Source organism: Musa acuminata, chromosome BXJ1-4 (assembly GCF_036884655.1).
Source record: "Musa acuminata AAA Group cultivar baxijiao chromosome BXJ1-4, Cavendish_Baxijiao_AAA, whole genome shotgun sequence".
In the NCBI taxonomy this organism is placed as follows: domain Eukaryota; kingdom Viridiplantae; phylum Streptophyta; class Magnoliopsida; order Zingiberales; family Musaceae; genus Musa; species Musa acuminata.
The window spans coordinates 11,226,864-11,244,812 of NC_088330.1; the positions used below are offsets into that span (position 1 = coordinate 11,226,864).

General features: G+C 45.0%; 3 protein-coding genes and 1 long non-coding RNA gene across 9 annotated transcripts; 3 read left to right on the top strand and 1 right to left on the bottom strand.

The window, feature by feature from the left end:
* Positions 1 to 923: 923 nt before the first annotated feature.
* LOC103981399 (transcription repressor OFP7-like) lies at positions 924 to 2,225 on the top strand. The gene has a single exon (XM_009398127.3). The coding sequence runs from the start codon at positions 1,118 to 1,120 to the stop codon at positions 2,063 to 2,065; it is 948 nt and encodes a 315-aa protein (XP_009396402.2). The 5' UTR covers positions 924 to 1,117; the 3' UTR covers positions 2,066 to 2,225.
* A 1,165-nt stretch (positions 2,226 to 3,390) lies between these two features.
* On the bottom strand, positions 3,391 to 6,291 carry LOC135672427 (indole-3-pyruvate monooxygenase YUCCA2-like). Of its 3 annotated transcripts, none has more exons than XM_065180909.1 (4): positions 4,974 to 6,291; positions 4,593 to 4,841; positions 4,389 to 4,511; positions 3,391 to 3,680 (listed from the first exon to the last, which is right to left on the bottom strand). In XM_065180909.1, the coding sequence occupies exons 1-4, from the start codon at positions 5,697 to 5,699 to the stop codon at positions 3,504 to 3,506; spliced, it is 1,275 nt and encodes a 424-aa protein (XP_065036981.1). In that variant the 5' UTR covers positions 5,700 to 6,291; the 3' UTR covers positions 3,391 to 3,503. The 3 variants fall into 3 exon arrangements, 2 of the variants coding, with proteins under 2 accessions (XP_065036981.1, XP_065036980.1); XM_065180908.1 differs by having other exon boundaries at positions 3,391 to 3,689; positions 4,974 to 6,287; XR_010512973.1 differs by having other exon boundaries at positions 3,555 to 3,689; positions 3,839 to 4,511; positions 4,974 to 6,287.
* Positions 6,292 to 8,077: 1,786 nt separating this feature from the next.
* LOC135672428 (uncharacterized) lies at positions 8,078 to 12,863 on the top strand. Of its 4 annotated transcripts, none has more exons than XR_010512976.1 (4): positions 8,078 to 8,409; positions 10,360 to 10,431; positions 10,589 to 11,102; positions 11,180 to 12,863. It is a non-coding gene; the product is annotated as an uncharacterized LOC135672428 (long non-coding RNA). The 4 variants fall into 4 exon arrangements; XR_010512977.1 differs by having other exon boundaries at positions 10,829 to 11,102; XR_010512975.1 differs by having other exon boundaries at positions 10,360 to 11,102.
* A 1,780-nt stretch (positions 12,864 to 14,643) lies between these two features.
* LOC135648737 (zinc finger protein GAI-ASSOCIATED FACTOR 1-like) lies at positions 14,644 to 17,294 on the top strand. The gene is made up of 4 exons (XM_065166658.1): positions 14,644 to 15,116; positions 15,204 to 15,600; positions 15,696 to 15,922; positions 16,440 to 17,294. The coding sequence occupies exons 1-4, from the start codon at positions 14,954 to 14,956 to the stop codon at positions 17,198 to 17,200; spliced, it is 1,548 nt and encodes a 515-aa protein (XP_065022730.1). The 5' UTR covers positions 14,644 to 14,953; the 3' UTR covers positions 17,201 to 17,294.
* The last annotated feature ends 655 nt before the right edge of the window (positions 17,295 to 17,949 follow it).

A 17,949-nucleotide genomic window follows, 5' to 3' on the forward strand; every position in this document is an offset into this window, starting at 1 on the left:
CACCAACCCTCTAATTCGAATGTGTATGTATTCCTACTCGGAGCCACGATTGTTCTTCTCCAATCGTCCATCCATGTCCTGTATTGTCTTTTGAATCCGAATAATACAAAGGGCATCACAATAGAACACGAATCGTTCCTCGGAAACGGGAAGCCCGATCTTTGCCGCGATCCTCCTCAAAAGAAGCGGCGAAGACCGAGCGGGAGACGTGACATCCTCATAATTCTCCGCATACTGCTTGTTATGCGGGAGACGGCTCCTTCATCCGACGGTGAGAATGGCTTTGTACGCCCGACACCAAGGGTGGAGATTAGCCCGCATGGTTTTCTGCGTACGCGCATAGTCTCGTCGACGCAGGCTACGTCTCGATCGTAGCCGTCCACCCATGACAGGATCCAACGTCGCCCCGAAGCAAACTGGTCCCGTCCCTACGATCGAGATCGAACGGAGGCTGATCTCGGATAAAAAAAGGTCAAGCGAACACGTGGCACGACGTCGTGCCCGGGCGCTGCTGTTACCGGGTCGCATGTGCTGTTAGCCGGTTTAGTTCGGAGGAGGCTCCGGACACGCGGGTGTGCGTGCTCATCGTCCCGTTGCCGACGCGTGTCATCTTAAGTAAGCTGGTCGAGATCTATCGGCACACATGGCTTTTCCTGTTTGCGGGAGGGAGCTGATCGTAACCACATTACTCGTTTGGCTTCAACCGCACTTTTCGCGCCCTAGATTCCGTGTACAAGTTGCGAAACGTACGGCCCCGACCCCAAGTGTCGTAAAGCACGTTTGGCTAATCCCAAGGAAGCACTGTGTCGGGCTTATGGAGGTTTAATTATCGGTAAAGGAAGCACTTAACTGTGTAACTTTGACAAAGAAGCACTTCACCGAGGATGAAGAGGAATGAATCGGTCAAACAGAATGATTTGGGTCAGCGTTGATTTCTCTCGCCGATTCTGGGCCTAAAGATGTGCTGTCGAAGGCCAACGACTTCCTTAGATCATGTGATTAATCATGATATCGTCTTCCCGAAAGAATAAGACAGCGCTCGGTGTTGCTTGCTTGCTTTTGAAGTCCACACCGTCGAGCCTACGTAAGTTTTCCCATCGCCACCTCTTACGTCCGAATGCGCTCCTCCACGATGGCCAAACGCCTCCGTCTCCGCCTGTCCCGTGTGCTACCCTCCGGCTTCCGCTTCAAGGGCAACGGCGCCGCTTCCTCGCTCGTGAGCTCCGACGTCGACTTCCCTGCGCCCCCGCCTCCCCTCCCCCGGCGTCTCCACCCTCCACTCGTCTCTGCCTCCTGCTGCCTCCCCTCCCGCCGCCGCTCGCTGCCCGAAGCCGTCCCCCCGCTGACGATGGATTCGCCTGCTTACCTGTGGCGGAAGGAGGAGAAGTGGTGGCACGTCGTGGCCTGCGCCGCCGACGACGAAGGCCACTCTCCCTCCACTCCTCGCCAGAAGATTGACTCCGATGATGGGATCTTCCCCCCGCTGCCCACGCGGCGGCGGGGAGCGGAGCTCCGCTGGGGGCGCCAGCGGAAAGTGGCGTCGAGGAGGAGGACCTTGCTGCGGCGACTTCCGCGGGGCGGAAGCAACTCCTCGGCCGACACCGACAGCGGATGGTTCAGCAGCGAGGAGGAAACAGGGACGCTGATGTCGACGACGGACGTGGAGTCCTCGGACAACGTGATCCGGCGGCGACGGAGGAGAAAGAGCTTCGGGTGCGGCGGGGGGAGGAGGAGCTGGCCGTCGCCGGAGGGCTGGCCAGCGGTGGGGAGGCTGATCCCCTGCACCGCGCCGGCGGTGAGGGAGAGCTTCGCGGTAGTAAAGCTGTCGGAGAATCCGAAGGAGGACTTTCGGCGCTCGATGGCGGAGATGGTAGTGGAGAAGGAGATCTTCGACGCGCGAGGGCTGGAGCAGCTGCTTCGCTGCTTTCTGTCCCTGAACTCCCGTCACCACCATGCCGCCATCGTCGCCGCTTTTAATGACATCTGGGACGCCCTCTTCCCGCCGCCGGCTGATGCCGCCGGCGCCGCCCGCCGCTGCTCTTCCCCGCAGTCAACGTTATGGTAAAGGAGGAAGTCTGAGGTATCAGAATAATATGCGTGTGTTGTTGGTGTGGTTGTGGGCTTGTCACAGTGCTGCCACTGTGGGGATGCATGCGGAGGAAGACAACGGTATTGGATTCCGTAAATGAGTTGCGAATGAGTGCATTTCTTGTTGCAGAGAGAAGAGCATCGAATGGATACGACTAGGAAACTACAAGAATGAAAATTAAACTGCTGTAAATTGTAGATAAACCTCGAACTTTGAGGTCATCCCTGCAACCCGCAAGAACATCCCAACTACAAACACTAAAAGCTAGAAATCATCTAGTTACTCGAAAAATCCAGCACTGCAACCAATGAGATGTTTGAGTAGTCTCAGAAAAAGAGCCAAAAGTTGGAAATCGTGGCTCTATCTAATACTAAAGCAGACACGCAAAGCCCAAACAGAGATCAATCCGAAATCGATACCCGATCCAAGATCGGGTAACCTTGATAGAAGTGATGCGTCATCAAAGCGGATGTAGAAATCTAACGAAGTTAAGAAAGAGATGATCATCTTAAACCACGAGTAAGATGCAATATGCATTCGATTCCATCTAAAATATTTACAGGAAGGAAGTAATCAGCAGTAAAGGTGAGAGACCCCTGAAAGTTCATATCCTGCAACGCGAGGAAGAAAGACATTTCTTTCGTTCCTTCTCTTTCAAAGCATCGTCCAAAGCTTAGTTCCAACATCTTTGTTGGATGAACTTTCACTCGGAGCACATGGAGACTCGCTGCACGCTTTAGTGGGGCACCAAAATTTTGGACGGAACTGCTGTTGGCATCATGGCCGCACCACAGAAGCAAGGATAAGAATGCAAGAGCTGATGACAGCCTTAGCTTTGTTTGATAGGTTGGCGGTGCCAGTAGATCTCCTCAAGTTGCTGAAGCAGTGGGCAGGGTTTTGGACTTTGTTTCTTGAAACTAAAAAGGCTTCTCCATCGCCATCGATAGTAAAACAAAGCAGCTTTTCTGATTGAAGAAATCAGTCCCATCAATCAGTGACGTATTTGACTTTGCAAGAGAAAGATATCGATGATGATGGAGCTGCTGGTAATACCAGAGACCTTTTGGTGTGAAGAGAGTAACATGAAGTGTAATCTTCCTTTGCTGTGTGTAAGGAGATATATAATGCCTCAGATTCCTAACACAATCTAATGATTTGAACCTTCAGGTTTGTTTTCACTGGCATTTTCTTGGCCGAAACATGTAACCATTGGAGTCTCTTCGATGCCAGCTTACAGGACTGAAGGCTACAAGTCAACTAGTAATGAAAAGCTGGAAAAGAAGAACAGTGAGAATGCTACATATCCCCTCTGTTTGGCTGTATCAATCAATCTATACAGAGAAAGAAACAAACCAAGGACGTGATAAATATTATCATACATGGAGTACAAGGCTACGTGATCTTTGAGTTACAACTAAGATCTACAGCTCCAGTGGTTGGAAATATCCTGTGCTATCTTCTGGGCATCCATGGCAGCTCCCAGCAATCCTCTCCTGGTGAAACCAGTGGCATACAGGCCATTGTTTCCTCTCCAGCTATTAGGGAACGAAGTCCCCGGGAAGCCATTCTTCTGACTGAAGAACTCCTCGTCCTTCTCCTCCTTGCAACATGACAATTCCACTGTAAGATACATGGATCACTGGTTTATACAACAGTGTGTGTGTGTCTATGTGAAGACAATATCGTGTGGGTCATCTAAGCGTACGATGGCCGCCACATCCAAGAGGGTCCCTCAGTGCAGAAGCGTACCACATGATTGCACTCTCTCCCGTCCACACACAGAATGGGCGTCGGGGAGGTCAGACTCAGATGTGTCCTCTCGGTGCTCCCTTCACTGGTACTGCATGTGCTTGCAAACAGAGCGGGTGGAGCGGATGCATCAGTGCGCTCTTTTTGAAGTGGTAGTGAATTGGATGTCTCTGCCATGGACCAAAGTCACCATCGGAGTTCAATTGCATGTTCTTCTCAAACGAATCGCCCTCATCGCCCATGCTTCCAAATTGCTAGCGATAAGTGGAGAGATCCTTTGGGTGCACTTGTGAGGTGTGATGTCCCTGGAGCCATGAACTATGTTCGTTCTTGTATCTATCTATCTATCTATCTATCTATCTATCCCAAAGTTGAACTCTCTTCACACAGGAAATCATCAATCAGCTGCAAGAGGTTCTGCAAGAACTAATCCTATGGAGCTCTCAGGACCTAATCCGAATTTTTTCTCAGGACCAGAATAGATTTAGCTTGTCGAACAATTATAATCTTACAGTGATCTGCCTACAAAGTGTGCGATATTCTCATGTACCTTGAGCCAGGAAGTGACGCTGCTTCTGTAGCCTGTTGCTAAGATGATGGAATCGAAGTCCTCATGCGTACCATCCACGAAGTCGACCCCTGTATCTGTGAACTGCTTCACGTCAGGGACAACCTGCAGAAAACCACTGAGAATTAGGCTCATCTCAAGATCATCATACACATTTAACCCTTGTTATCATCGCAGAAAGAGAACCTTAATTTGGCCGCTTTTAATCTTGGCCAGAGTGCCGATGTCCAATACTGGGGTCTTGCCGGTGGTGCTCTTGAGCTCCAGTGGCCCAACCTTAGGACGCTTTATCCCATACTTTCCTGTATCTCCCAGTATCAGCCTCGCGCAAAACAGGAGGAAAGCATCTGCCATTTCAACGGGAATCCACTTTAGCAGGAACATGGAGAGTCCAAACGTTGAGATCCCAAGTAATTCCCTCGGCAAGATGTGCAACTGCAAGATCATGAAAACGACAGAACACAATTGAGTCCAAGAGGAAGTAGGCAAAGCTGCAAGAGAGAGAGAGAGAGAGAGAGCGAGAGAGAGAGAGAGAGAGAGAGAGAGAAGGGACGATTAGTAGCTCACCTTATCTCTAACCACCATGGAAACCTTAACATCATTGTAACAGAGGTCCAAAGCAACCTCCATGCCTGAATTGCCACAGCCCACCACCAAAACCTTCTCTCCCAGGTGGTCATCTCCCTTCACGTAGCAGCTGGTGTGCAGCACCCGTCCACGAAACTTTGAGATCCCGCGGATATCTGGCCACACAGCCTCTGCATTCTCCCCCGTCGCAACGACGAGCCACCGGCATATGAACTCCAAGTCGTTCGTCTGCACTCGCCAGAACCCAGTGCTCGGATCATACTCGGCGTGCCCAACCTCCACGCCGAACAATGGTTTGATGTCGAAGTGTTCGACGTAGGCATCCAAGTAGCTTACGAACTGCTGCTTGGTGGGGTACGTCGGCAAGTCTGGTGGGAAGGCCATGAAGGGGAGCTCGCAGTACTGCCTGGGGAGATGAAGCCTCAGGCGCTCGTAGGTCCTGAGCTTCCACGAAGGGGCGATGCAAGTCTCTTTCTCGAGTATCAGAGAAGGGACACCTCTGTCTTTGAGGCACGCAGCTGTGGCAAGACCTGAAGGTCCAGCTCCTACGATCAGGGGGCCGGGAACCCAGACCTGCTTGAGATTTGACGCCATGGGTGGCCCATAGAGCTTTAGTTGCAGGATTGGAGAATCATGCTGATTGCCCGTACTAAACTCCCTTGCGGTTGATCGCTTATTTTCGATTCTTCTTTGCATAATCGTCATAAGAACAACAGCTATTGGAGAAGCTGCTGTAGAACTAGTGATCGCACACAAGTGTTGAAGAGAGAAAGATCCTCAGCAAATGTGTTCTTAAATAGAGTGAAAACAAAATGCTGGATAAAAGGAGAACTAACTGAGAAAACAGTGTCTACACAGGCTGAAACTTCAAGACTTGTGATGAGCCAGATTTGAGAGCACAAATGGAAAACTAAGACTGTTGAAGAACATAAGAGGGGTTTGTCCAAGAAGAGACAGAGCTTGGATCATTTAGTTTTGGCTGCAGAGCTGCTCACATATGTCCATATATATAGCAGTGGCTGGAACAGAGAGGTTCTTCATCATGGGGAGGAAGGAATAGTCCAAGATAAATGGCTTAGATACAACCTCCTACTCATAGCAATTTGGTTAACTAAAAGCCAAAAAAGAGGAATGAAGAGATAGAGAAGATGAAAACAATTGGGCAGGAATCAGATCATATACACACACACATACTATATACCTGTGTGAGAAAATCCATAGCCACAGGAACATTAGATTTCAACATGCAATAAATGCCTGTCTAATATTACTTCTCTTTCCCTTGAGCATAACAGCTTGAGCTGCCATTGGTTGATCTAAGGAGCATATCTTTCTTCTTGTAGCATAACTGGATTTGCAATGTGTGCAGTACTCTCTCTCTACCTCTCTCTCTCTCTATATATATGTTGTCCAACTCTTTCCCTTTGTAGTTATCTAGTTGTATTTTTCTAGTATGTATCTATCTATGTGACATGGTCCAGTGTGATGTGGGGACTTAATTCCCCTGCCACTTAAATTGGGTATGGGCACTACTAGAAAATGAAACTTTTGTCACTGCTTGCACAAAGACTTGCGGAGGCCCAATTCTCTCTCTCTCTCTCTCTCTCTCTCTCTCTCTTGTTTCAAAGGAGATTGGAAGGAGAGTTGCTTTCAACACTTTTTATCTTAATGCAAGTTCTTAGTCATAATTTGTTAAGGTATTATTATATTGGAACTTCTCCTAAAAAATTAAGATTTTAGGATTTATGATAGGATAGCGAAATATAAGTTTGGATCAAATGCTTTTCTCCTTTATTTCATGCGAATTTTAATTCATCAAATGATTTAATGTACATGATGATAGATTTTTTTATTTTGAATGATAAACCTTTGAAATTTAGTGACCCAATCAAAATTTTATAACTGATGGTATTTACTATTATCAATTAGGATTAAATGGTATTGAATAAGGGTGCCCTAAGATAGGGAAGAGAACAATGTAAAAAAAACTTTCGGAGATTTTTTTTTTTACTTTTTAAAGACTTTTTTTATCGAAAGATGCCCATTCCGTAAGAGTGATCCTTCTACTAATTTTAAATATATTCTTGATTTGATAATCAATCATTTTTTCTCTCTTTTTTTTCTTATGGATCAGTCTATAGTGTAAATTGGTCTATCAAATTAAATCAGTTCTTAGTTACAATATTTTTTTATTATATTATAATATATTTTATAATATTATTAAAAAAAATAAAAAGATGATAAAAGAGTCAAAGTGCTAAATTAACATGCAAATCAATAAATATAAAGTAGGAGAGTTTTGAAGCTCTTTGTTTGGCTCTACCTTATCCTCCAATGCACAAAAAATTAAATGAAGATATCATGCACTTTATTCTTGATTATGCTTTTTTTTTTTCATATTTGAAATGATAAGGACCTGAAAGACATGAGATTTCTAAAATTAGGGATCAGGTATGAATATTTGAGTTTATGCCTAATTGTAGGTAAATCTATACCTAATTGTAGGTAATAAACCAGAATCATATGATTATCTGATCTTGTAACCTTATATCTATTATGATCCTGTGCTTAACCTAATAAAAAATAAACTTTATTTATGTTAAAAAAACAATAAACACAAAGATAATAACAGAAAAGACAAGGCTTCTAATAAATCCTAATAGGAAGCCAACCAAATATTAAAATTAAAAATTATAACACCTCAAGTAACAAAATAATCTAACAAAGAATAATAGGGAAAAAGGCATTTATATGTCTATCCTTTGTAAGCTTTAAAATAATATATTTGTCACTCTTTAACATAATATAGAGTATATATCCCTCCAGTTTTCATCATAAAGTTAAATGTAATGGGTGATAATACAAAAGAAAATCCAATTTATAGGAATATTTATGATAATTCTTAAGAATATATATATATATATATATATATATATATATATATATATATATATATATATATATATATATATATATATATATATATATATATATATATATATATATATATATATATATATATATATATATATATATATATATCACTCACTCCCTCTCTCTCTCGCTCGGATTGGCTTGCGAGCTCACACCGAGTGTGGAGATTTTGCCGACCGACAGCGTTTTCTGGGTTGCCTCGGCCGCTGTTTCCTCGCTTCCTTAATACTTTCCCGAGATCGTCATTCCGTAGCGAGTCTTCTCCTAAGTATTGAACTTGATCTCGATTCATTTTTTTTCTTGCTTTTTCATGTTTTCTTCTGCGGGGTTTTGCACGAAACTTGGATGGTTCTTCGGGTCTTGGTCAACAATCATGTTAGTTCGTCAGAATCGAGACTCGTTTATTGCCGGATGGAATGATTTTGGACACCACGCCAAGCCTGACGCCGACCCAATTCCTGGAACCACTGCTCCTGGGGAGGTATTGGTTCTTGTATTCTTTATTCCCGTCTGTAAATTATGTGTGCGGTTTTATGGCTTCAAACTTCGCATTTCGCACTTCTTCTTCTTCAGTTTATGATTAAAAGATTTTTTTTTTGGCTAGAAAGCTTTTGGTTTGATTAGATTGGTTGAGTTACTGCGTGTTAGGTTTTTGTTAGGCTGTTTGGGTCTCGATCGACCACTTTCTCTATTTCGACAATCTTCTTGAAGTTGGCCATAGTGGAGCATATTTTTGGTTCTCTCTAATCTGATCTGATGAATATAGTGCACACTGAGCATCTGTTTGTCAGGTCACATAAGTTTATTTTTCGGTTTATGAAACTGATAGTGTTTTGGTTGGTATTCGAGTTCTTTGTTGTATTTGGTGAAGACTGATGTTGAATGATATGGGAAGGAATCGATCCGGTGATGTTCAACGTGGTTAGCATGGAAGTGAAGTGATATCGAGGATTAATTGATAGTGGTGGAGTAGTCATGATTCAGCAGATCACTGGTGCACGATGTAATGTGAAGTGACAGTAGCAAATGAGATGGACGACCACGGGAATGAAGACAAGGGTTGGTAGGTGGATGAATTTCACAAGATAAAGTATATAATTATGTCAAGTTATAGAGAAACCCGAAAATGTTTCATTACAATCCACAAAGAATCTTTAAAAGTTTCATCAAGAACACATCACATATCGAAACATCTTCATAGAAACCTAACTAGGGCACCATTGATACAAACAAAAGGAATTCTAGAAGAGAAATAAAGAAACAATGAAAGGGCACTCTGTAGAGTCTCCAATTCAGTATCTGAAGCCAGCATATCATTTTTTGTTGGACAAAGGTGCCAAATTTCTTTTTGTGATAGTTGGCCTAGATAGGGATTTCTTTTGTTTAAAAGTGATGGCCAAGGTTTAAAAACCATGTTCTGATGAGAAGCAAATTGGCCAGTCTTGGAAGGAGGCAACATGAACTTGTGAATGGAAACTCTACTTTGAAGTAAAATTGCACCATAGATTCTGGTACACTTTTGTCAGAATTTTATGCTTTCTATTTCCCTGGACTTCATGCATCAGTAATGGGCCTAACAGGAGCATGTGACTACTTGGCTGGTGGAAATCTTTGCATCCATTTGCTCTGGTTTGAGTATGGTGCAAAGCGTGGCAGTGGGTGATGCTGTTGCAGAAGCCACAGTTGAGAGTGAAAGTAATGTTCCAGCTGAAACCTCCTTGACCAATATTTTAGGCATAATTTAAAAGGTTCTAGAATTCTGACAGATGTCGGACACCCAGTTTAAGGAAAAATATGAATATATGATCATTATGGATATCATGATTTCAGTGGCATATCATTAAATAGAATGATAAGTTCTGTCTTTTTCACACAAATAATATCTACATACATTTGTTAGCTTGATAATCCTTTGCAGTATCTTCTCTTTCTCATGAGATAGAAGACACTCATGATGCTCGAATAATGATATAAATTGATTTTATAAATTTCTAACCAGACAAGTTTTCTGAGTTCCTGCATGTATTTTTTTCTGCACTGATGGTACATTGCTCATGGCCATTAACCTTTTTTTTTAATTATTTAATCACGGTTTCTGATTCTAGGATGCTCTTCATCCTATGTTTGTTCAATCTCAACATACTGTTTCATCCTTGTTTGACTATATTTCATCCAAGAATTCAAGCACTTGTTGGTTCTGTGGTCTTAATATAATATTTTGTGACCGACCATGAGCCTCTTGTCTTCCTGTTTTTCAGGTGAAGTTAAGAGAATTGTCTCAGGTATTAAACAGCTTCTTCTCTGAACAAATGCAAGCTTTCTGTTTCATATGTTGCTTAGACTGTTTCCGGTTTTTTTTTTTTCCTTTCTTTTTCCTAATGCAGAGGTCTTAGGTTGACAATTGACTTATTGTTTTTGTTCTTCATTGCAGATTGGTTTTTGGGTGAGGCAGAGACTCCCACCTTCCTGTTCTTTTTTGTTTGCATAAGCTAAAATATTCTTGGTAAGTGAACCTTTTTATCTTTCACCTGTTTATTACTTGAAATTGAGGATTTTTGTTAATTCTTTTGAGTTTTTTTTGTCCAATAAGTGAACTTTGAATTTCCTGCCCTGAAGTCCCTTCCATCTTCTTCATTAAATCTACTTTTAACAAAAATCAGCTTCTGTATCAATGACGAAGTCAATTGGCATCTCCAAACATGAGCATCGACAGTAGCAATTCTGAATGATTTATCCTGGGCTGCCCTGCTCATGTCAATTGGCCATGAGAACACTGTGCATGCTGATGAAGAACCAAATGCAGATTTGAACTCCTTTTTTGCCCTTATGGGCTATTCTCCAGGTGGTAAACGCCTTAGCTTTGCTGATGATTTACTGCTTCTTTGTGATGGCAAGAACAGATCTGTTCAAAGGCTACAGCGAGCAAAATTTAGATGCAAGAGACCCTCAATCTGTTAAGATACAAGGAAAGGCACCATTGGAACTCAGGATTCCCATTTGTATCTTCCAGATTATGTACAAAGACAGGTGACTCTGGAGAAAATTTCTCCTAAATTGCAGGGTGTTCCTAAATTGTAGATTGTCTACGGACAAAGTGTTCCAATCACAAATCAATCGCAAGTGCATGTGGTGTCCAAGTGTGACAAAAGGAAGATTCATCAGGTCCAAGAGCTTGTAAGTCTTACCGTTTACTACTTGTTCCTGTTATTCCAATTCTTCCAAAGATTACAAGTACATGCTTCGATGTGCAGGTATGTTTATATGCAGGATTCTTATCGGGATACCAGCCTGCTTTATACTGGTCCTTAATCTGAGCAGATTCAAGTTATGTTTTGGTCCCCTACCATGATTGACACAGCGAGGCTTTCTGCCATCATCTTTTTCACCAGATGATCCATCTTCTATTGTCTGTCGAACATGGAGAATGTGATCTGTCCATGGCTTCCATTCCCAAGCAAAGATTTCCTTTCACGTGCATCAGAAGCTAATGGTCCAATTCGGTCGTACGGGTGTGGTGATTTGTGCACCTCAAGAGAGTACTCTGCTACTGCGTGTTGCTCTGATACAGATATATGCCAATCCACCAGGAGCTGAGATCTATCATGCAGATGTTTAATGCGATACTGTCTCCAACTCTGTTTTAGTGGCGTAATCGCATTTCCTGCAGCAAGCAGACTGAAATGGTGGTGGCTTCCTGCATTCTGATACGTGACAAAAATCCTCTAACTTACCATTACAGAGATGTTCACTTTTCTCCATCTCGCTCTCTCTATGGGGCCGCCATGTCCTGAAGAATGAGAGAGCCTGGGTGGTGTTCCAAGGAAGGTGTGTCAGCCATTGCTATTGCTCTCCCAGTAAATGGTTGGGAGCCACTGCATGCTTGTGAGGGAACAAGGAGACTGCTTCCTTTGCAAGGTGGAAATATGACCCAAGTAGTCCAAGATCTAAGCCAGAATGGATCTTTACAGTCTGACAAAAGCTGCAAGGTCTATGAATGGCGAGCAATCAGGTTGCAGGGGTAGACGTGGAGTTATTGCATCCTGCACAGAATCGAAGTCATCTTGGTGACGATCTATCTACACATGGAAGCACTGTGAAGAACACTGCAGTGCATGAGCCAACATGAACATGGAACAGCTAGGCCCATGCATAAGTTTCCATCAAGGCGTCGGGATCTGTCCTGGTTAGAACATCCCTTCACTCTGCAGCAGGGAATTGTACCTCCCCATTCATTGCGGAGCAAATGCAAGTCAGTGAAAGAGACGACAGGGTGTTCGAATAGGCCAGAATTCTGTAAATTAGATGCCTCGATAAGGGTCTTAATTGGGGTCATCAATGAATAGTGCTTTGAAGGGCCTCAAACTGGGTGTTTGCCGGAGACTGCTACTTCAAATGGGCTTCATCTGAAGCTGACAATAAATGCAGCAATTCTACCCCCAGAAAGAAAACTACGTGGCCTGAGTTGTGGGATCTGAAATGAATGAGAGCAGTCATTGACCTCAACATCCTTTCATGTGGGGAGGCAGTGGCAGAAATCAAGTCCCCACACAACATCATTGCAGGTGGAGCACACAAATGCACAGTGCAGGCCAGCAGAGGAAACGAAGGCCAAGAGGGGAGGAAGAAGAGGATGAGGATGATCTCGTGACCCATCATGATGGAAAAGTGTGATCAAACCTTGCAGAGAAACTAAGGCAACAATTACAAGGACTTTAGTAATGAAATAAAATGGATGATGATCTATGTTGTCTTGTTGCTTTCACCAGCCCTTCTCAACTCAGTTTGTGTGTGGGATCATGGGTGATATCAGATTCTGGCTGTCTCCTATCCTGATAGGTGACCGGATGACTTTTCTTTTCACGAAGGATGTAACAGATGCTTCAAAGATATTATCATCGGACTCAACTACATGAATTGGTTACTGCAATTGGGACATGGAGACTTGACGAGAAAACTCCTGCTCTCCTGCATTTCTCCTTAGATTTGAGGAACCGCAGGTAGATGTTCTCTTTCTGACAAGACTTCTGAATCAACAAATGCTATTATGTTTGGGCAGAATATAACAATAACATGTGGGCATCGTGAGTCCCAACTCTTCCGAGGCAAGAACAATTAGCCCACCTGAGAGAGTCAATCTTGGGACCTCCCAATCTGGCATCTACTATCTAAAGCCTCGGGAAGCATCCAAAGTTATTTACTCAACAATATAGAATTTGATCATATTATCATTACATAGAAAGATGGATGGAATATGTGTTGGAGTTAGTTCCAGAAAATTTATCAAAGTGTAATTTTGGCAATCCAATAAAAATAATAAAGTGAAAAGATAAAAACGACAAGAACACCAGATTTACGTGGTTCAGTCAATTGATCTTGACCTACATCCACAGATGAAAGAGGAACAAATCATTATTATAAAAATGAGACTATTACAAATGCTTTAGGAAGATGTTTCTAGGTCATAAAACACCCGAAAATACTAAACAAGAAAAAAACTCAAACTATAAGCCCAAACTATTTAACTGAATGTGGACTTAAACCCAAAGCAAACACGTGATTTTTCTTGTGGTTCATCCGACTTCAAAGCACATGCCCTTATTTATAGGTTAAACATGATATACCAAACTTGATTTTTCCGATGTGTGACTTGACAAACTAACAATGTGACTTTTTTTTGTTTATATATTTTAATATATCATCAATTGTATAGATCTACACCAACTAGATATCAGTAAGCTGTAAGCTGAGACTGATAATATTGGAAAAATAAATTAAATTGTGAATGGAAATCATCTGTGTAGAATGATTTAGAACTGAAGCCTTTAGATATTTATTTTGGGTGTTATGGAGCTGATCTCTAATCAACTCTTTGTTCCATAAGAAACATATGCATCGAAGTGACCTCCACAGAAAACAAAGAAAAGAGCACAGCGCAAGAGGAACCCGAACAATAATCTATTCCTTGAGCAAAAAGGTCAAAGGAGCTAAACACCTACAAACGAAGGATTTGGAACCTCCAAAGGTAAAAATAAAAAGGAAGAAAACAAAGCATTAGTCAATGAAGTTGATCATGAAGAGAGAGAGAGAGAGAGAGAGAAGAGTAAAAGATTTTGCCGGCTTTTTGGTCGTATCCAGTCGCCTCCTGCAGTGGCAGTGCAGGCAAGCTTTTATGATCTCTTTACGTGGATACATACCATTAACAAATTGCAAAAAGACTGTTGGAATGCAAAAGTTGGGACTACTCATTAATTAAGGCTTCTAAACCTCAACATTAAGCCACACAACACACGTGTCTATACGCTATTTACTCCCCAAGGCTGTCGCGTGTCCCATAAACCTCACTCATTTCCCCCAATTTTTTTAAGAAAAATATTTAATTTATAGGAATAAAGTAATTTATATGAAGGGGCCTGCGCTGCTGCGGACAGATGCCCCTCTTGCTTCCCACGTGGACAGGTATGATGTCTCCACGTCGTCTGCCTGGGTTTAACCCCGGGGCTCGACCCATCTCCTAACCCGAGTTAACTGCCTCCTCCCACCGCCTCAATAGACCTTCTTTTATTACGTCGCGTCCTGTTTTCTATCTCTCTCCTCTGTTTTCTTTCTCGCTGATCAGGGTCGCCCAAGAAGACCAGAAGCAGTACGCTTACGCTCTCAGCCCTCGAGTATCGCCCGGTAATGGGAGGCCGAGTGGTCAGCTTTGTCGTTGATTCGTGTCGGTTTATAGGGAGGCACCGGTCGGAGGAAGGGGAGAGTTAAAAGGTTCGCCCTTTTCTTGTAGTGGAGGCTGCTTTACTCAGCGCGTCGCCGGTGGATCGGTATTTTGTGTGCCGGCGAGGTGGAACGGTGGTTGGGAGCGCCGGTTTTCTTTTGGATTAGCCTGGCGTGTGACTGTGTTAAAAAAGACTGGTAGCTGGAGAAAGCTTCTTCCTTTTTGTTTTGGGCTCCATCTCTTTCTTCCTTTTTTTGTGTGCATTAAAGTTGTGAGAGAGAGAGAGAGAGAGAGAGAGAGGAGAGAGAGAGAGATGGAATTGGAGAATTCCTCCGTCATGACTGTCTCCAACTCTGGCTCCGGCGAGGCTAGTGTGTCCTCCTCCGGTCAGCAACAGCCCCCTGCGCCGCCGCCTCCACTTCCTCCGCCTTCGATTCCGGGGGTAAAAAAGAAGAGGAACCTCCCCGGAAATCCAGGTGAGTGAAACTGGAGCTTCTTGAAAGTTAAAAGGTGAGATCTTTTTCCACCATGTACTAATTCGAGTTGAATGTGGTGGTCGGTAGATCCGGAGGCGGAGGTGATCGCGCTGTCGCCGAAGACGCTGTTGGCCACCAACCGGTTCGTGTGCGAGATCTGCAACAAGGGGTTCCAGCGGGACCAGAACCTGCAGCTGCACCGGAGGGGGCACAATTTGCCGTGGAAGCTGCGGCAGCGGACGGGGAAGGAGGCGCGGAAGCGGGTGTACGTATGCCCAGAGTCGAGCTGCGTGCACCACGACCCGTCGCGAGCACTTGGCGACCTCACTGGCATTAAGAAGCACTTCTGCCGCAAGCACGGCGAGAAGAAGTGGAAGTGCGACAAGTGCTCCAAGAAGTACGCCGTTCAGTCCGACTGGAAGGCCCATTCCAAGGTCTGCGGCACTCGCGAGTACCGCTGCGACTGCGGCACCCTCTTCTCCCGGTACTTAATCTGGTCGTCGTGGCTCTGCTCTCTCCGATTTGGATCTTAGATATCGTTGTCATCCTTCTTCATGGTGTTTCGTTGTGGTTGGTTAGGAGGGATAGTTTCATCACCCACAGAGCATTCTGCGACGCCCTGGCGGAGGAGAACGGGAAGAAAGGGGGAGCAGCGCCACCGACGAACTCAAGACCCCCATCAGAGGATGATGGAAAGGCAGCTGCAGCTGCAGAAGCAACAGTAGCGGCAGCGGCGGAGGAAGCTCCGGCCGCGGTGGCGGCTCCGTCGTCGCCGCTACAGCAGGCAGCGCCACTGGAGCAGCAAGGTCGGTGGTCCTCCCTTGTGTTCGTATGTAGTTCTTGTACTTCTCGTTTTGGCTTTGCGGAAGAGTGCTATTTAATTCGAGGGAATGGGTGGAGGAGAGAAACGAAGGGGTTTTGTCGGATCTGAAGCTTCCGATGCAATAAAATAACGCGCGAAGTTAGCGGGGATTACGACATGGTTTTGTTGGTGTCTTTTGTCGCTTGATGCTCGCCGACAAGCCCTCGTCGCGGATCCAAGTGGAGAAGAGAAAGGTAAGAGTTTATGGTGAGAAGAAGAAGATGACGATGAAAAATGCGGCGACTTTTATAGAGAGGGACGTTTGCTTCCTTCCAAAAGCTCTGTGATTGGAAGCTTTCGATCGTTGCTACTAACTAAAGCAGTTGGATTGAATCGAAAGTCACAAGAAATCTACTCATATCCATGGCATCATTGCTCCTTTTTACACTGCTCTCTTTTCCTTTACATGAAATCTACCTTTTCTTTTTTGGTCTATTGACATGTTTGCAATCCTTTTGCAGAGCTGGAGAATCCAACCGAATTGCTGCAGTACATGCCGCCGCCTCCGGCCTCGATCGCCCACGCCAGCGGCGCCATCACCAGCAGCGGCAGTAGCAGTAGCAGCAGCAACACCAGCCTGTTCGCGAGCCTTTTCGCGTCCAGTGGCACCACCGCCGCAGCTCACAGCACCGCCACCTTGTCGGACCTTATGGGTACGATGAGCCACGTCGACCGGACACTCATGGATCCTCCCTTGCTTTGTCTTGCCACCAATGGAGGGCCAGCATCACTGTTCTCCCCGCAGGCGCAAGCTCATGATCGGCGCCCGTTCGCTCCGCCGCCTCCGTCCCCGCACATGTCTGCGACTGCGCTGCTGCAAAAGGCAGCTCAGATGGGTGCCGCAGCGACCGGCTCATCCTTCCTCAAGGGATTCGGCCTCGATACTCCCACGGGGCAGCAAGAGAGCATCCAGGATAGCAGCCTGCAATGGGGTCGTCGTCATCACCACCACCAGCAACTGGAACCGGAGCCAGCACCGATGCTATCAGCCCAACTCGGACTTGGACTCGCTTGTGAGCCAGACCTGATGATGGGATCCTCGCCATTGTTCGGACCGAAGCCGGCGACGCTGGACTTGCTGGGTTTAGGAGTGGGGCCGCTCGCCGGTTCCACCAATGTTAGAATACCGGCATTGATGACTTCAATAAGCAGCGGAGGTGTCGACATTGGATCAGGAGCGACCACCGGAGGGTGGGAAGGGGCGGAAAGAAAAGCCAAGTAGCCCCGCAGTTCTCCAGCCAATTGACTCTGGCGCGCCGTATTGTTAGTCCGGCAACCTAGTTCTCAGCGGCAGCTCGGAAGGGGAAGGGGAAGGGGAAGGGGAAGAGGATGAGGTGGGGGGGCCTGCATGTACTCCGTTTTGCACTATTACATCTCCATCGGACAGCGTCAGAGCTGTTCTTTCCCCATCTCATCTGCTCATTTTTTCTGTATGTTTGTTCTGCTCTGGTTTTGGTAACGTACAGGAAAAATATAGTACTTGTACATATCGTTTATTTATGGTTCTTGAGACATTGACGTGGGGTTCTTCAGCTTACCCAAAAGACTGGCAAGTGCTGCCATTATCCAACCTGAAATAGAAGCTTGGCGGCTGGGGACGGATGACACCGAACCCTGTAAGTGGTGTTGGAGCACTGGGTTGGATGCGTTCGTTCACCACGAAGATAGGTCGAGGGGATTTACAGCAGCTGATTGCCATGGACAAGCAACAAGATGCAGGAAAAGCTAATCATTCTTTATCTTCAGTTGTTCACATGGATTTCCTTCCGACTTCCCGTCTTCGCTTTCTCTTTCCACGTTCTGCGGCGGAGGTACATGATTTAGAGGGTTGCCTGTTGTAAGGAAAAAATCAAAGTTGCAGCTTTTAGATTGGCGTTTGGTTTTGGTAATTCTGCGTGTTGGAATGCGATCAATTTTGTTTTACTTCGCATTAGATTGACCTCCTTGAAAGAGATTAAAACATCTGAATCG

Bases quoted from the DNA above. Each gene is read 5' to 3' on its own strand.
- LOC103981399 (XM_009398127.3), top strand. From the start codon at position 1,118: ATGCGCTCCTCCACGATGGCCAAACGCCTCCGTCTCCGCCTGTCCCGT.
- LOC135672427 (XM_065180908.1), bottom strand. From the start codon at position 5,699: ATGACGATTATGCAAAGAAGAATCGAAAATAAGCGATCAACCGCAAGG. The intron at 4,842-4,973 runs GTGAGCTACTAA...ATGATCTTGCAG, and splicing joins CCATGGTGGTTAGAGATAAG to TTGCACATCTTGCCGAGGGA. The intron at 3,690-4,388 runs GTACATGAGAAT...TCATGTTGCAAG, and splicing joins GCGTCACTTCCTGGCTCAAG to GAGGAGAAGGACGAGGAGTT.
- LOC135648737 (XM_065166658.1), top strand. From the start codon at position 14,954: ATGGAATTGGAGAATTCCTCCGTCATGACTGTCTCCAACTCTGGCTCC. The intron at 15,117-15,203 runs GTGAGTGAAACT...GGTGGTCGGTAG, and splicing joins GAACCTCCCCGGAAATCCAG to ATCCGGAGGCGGAGGTGATC. The intron at 15,923-16,439 runs GTCGGTGGTCCT...ATCCTTTTGCAG, and splicing joins AGCGCCACTGGAGCAGCAAG to AGCTGGAGAATCCAACCGAA.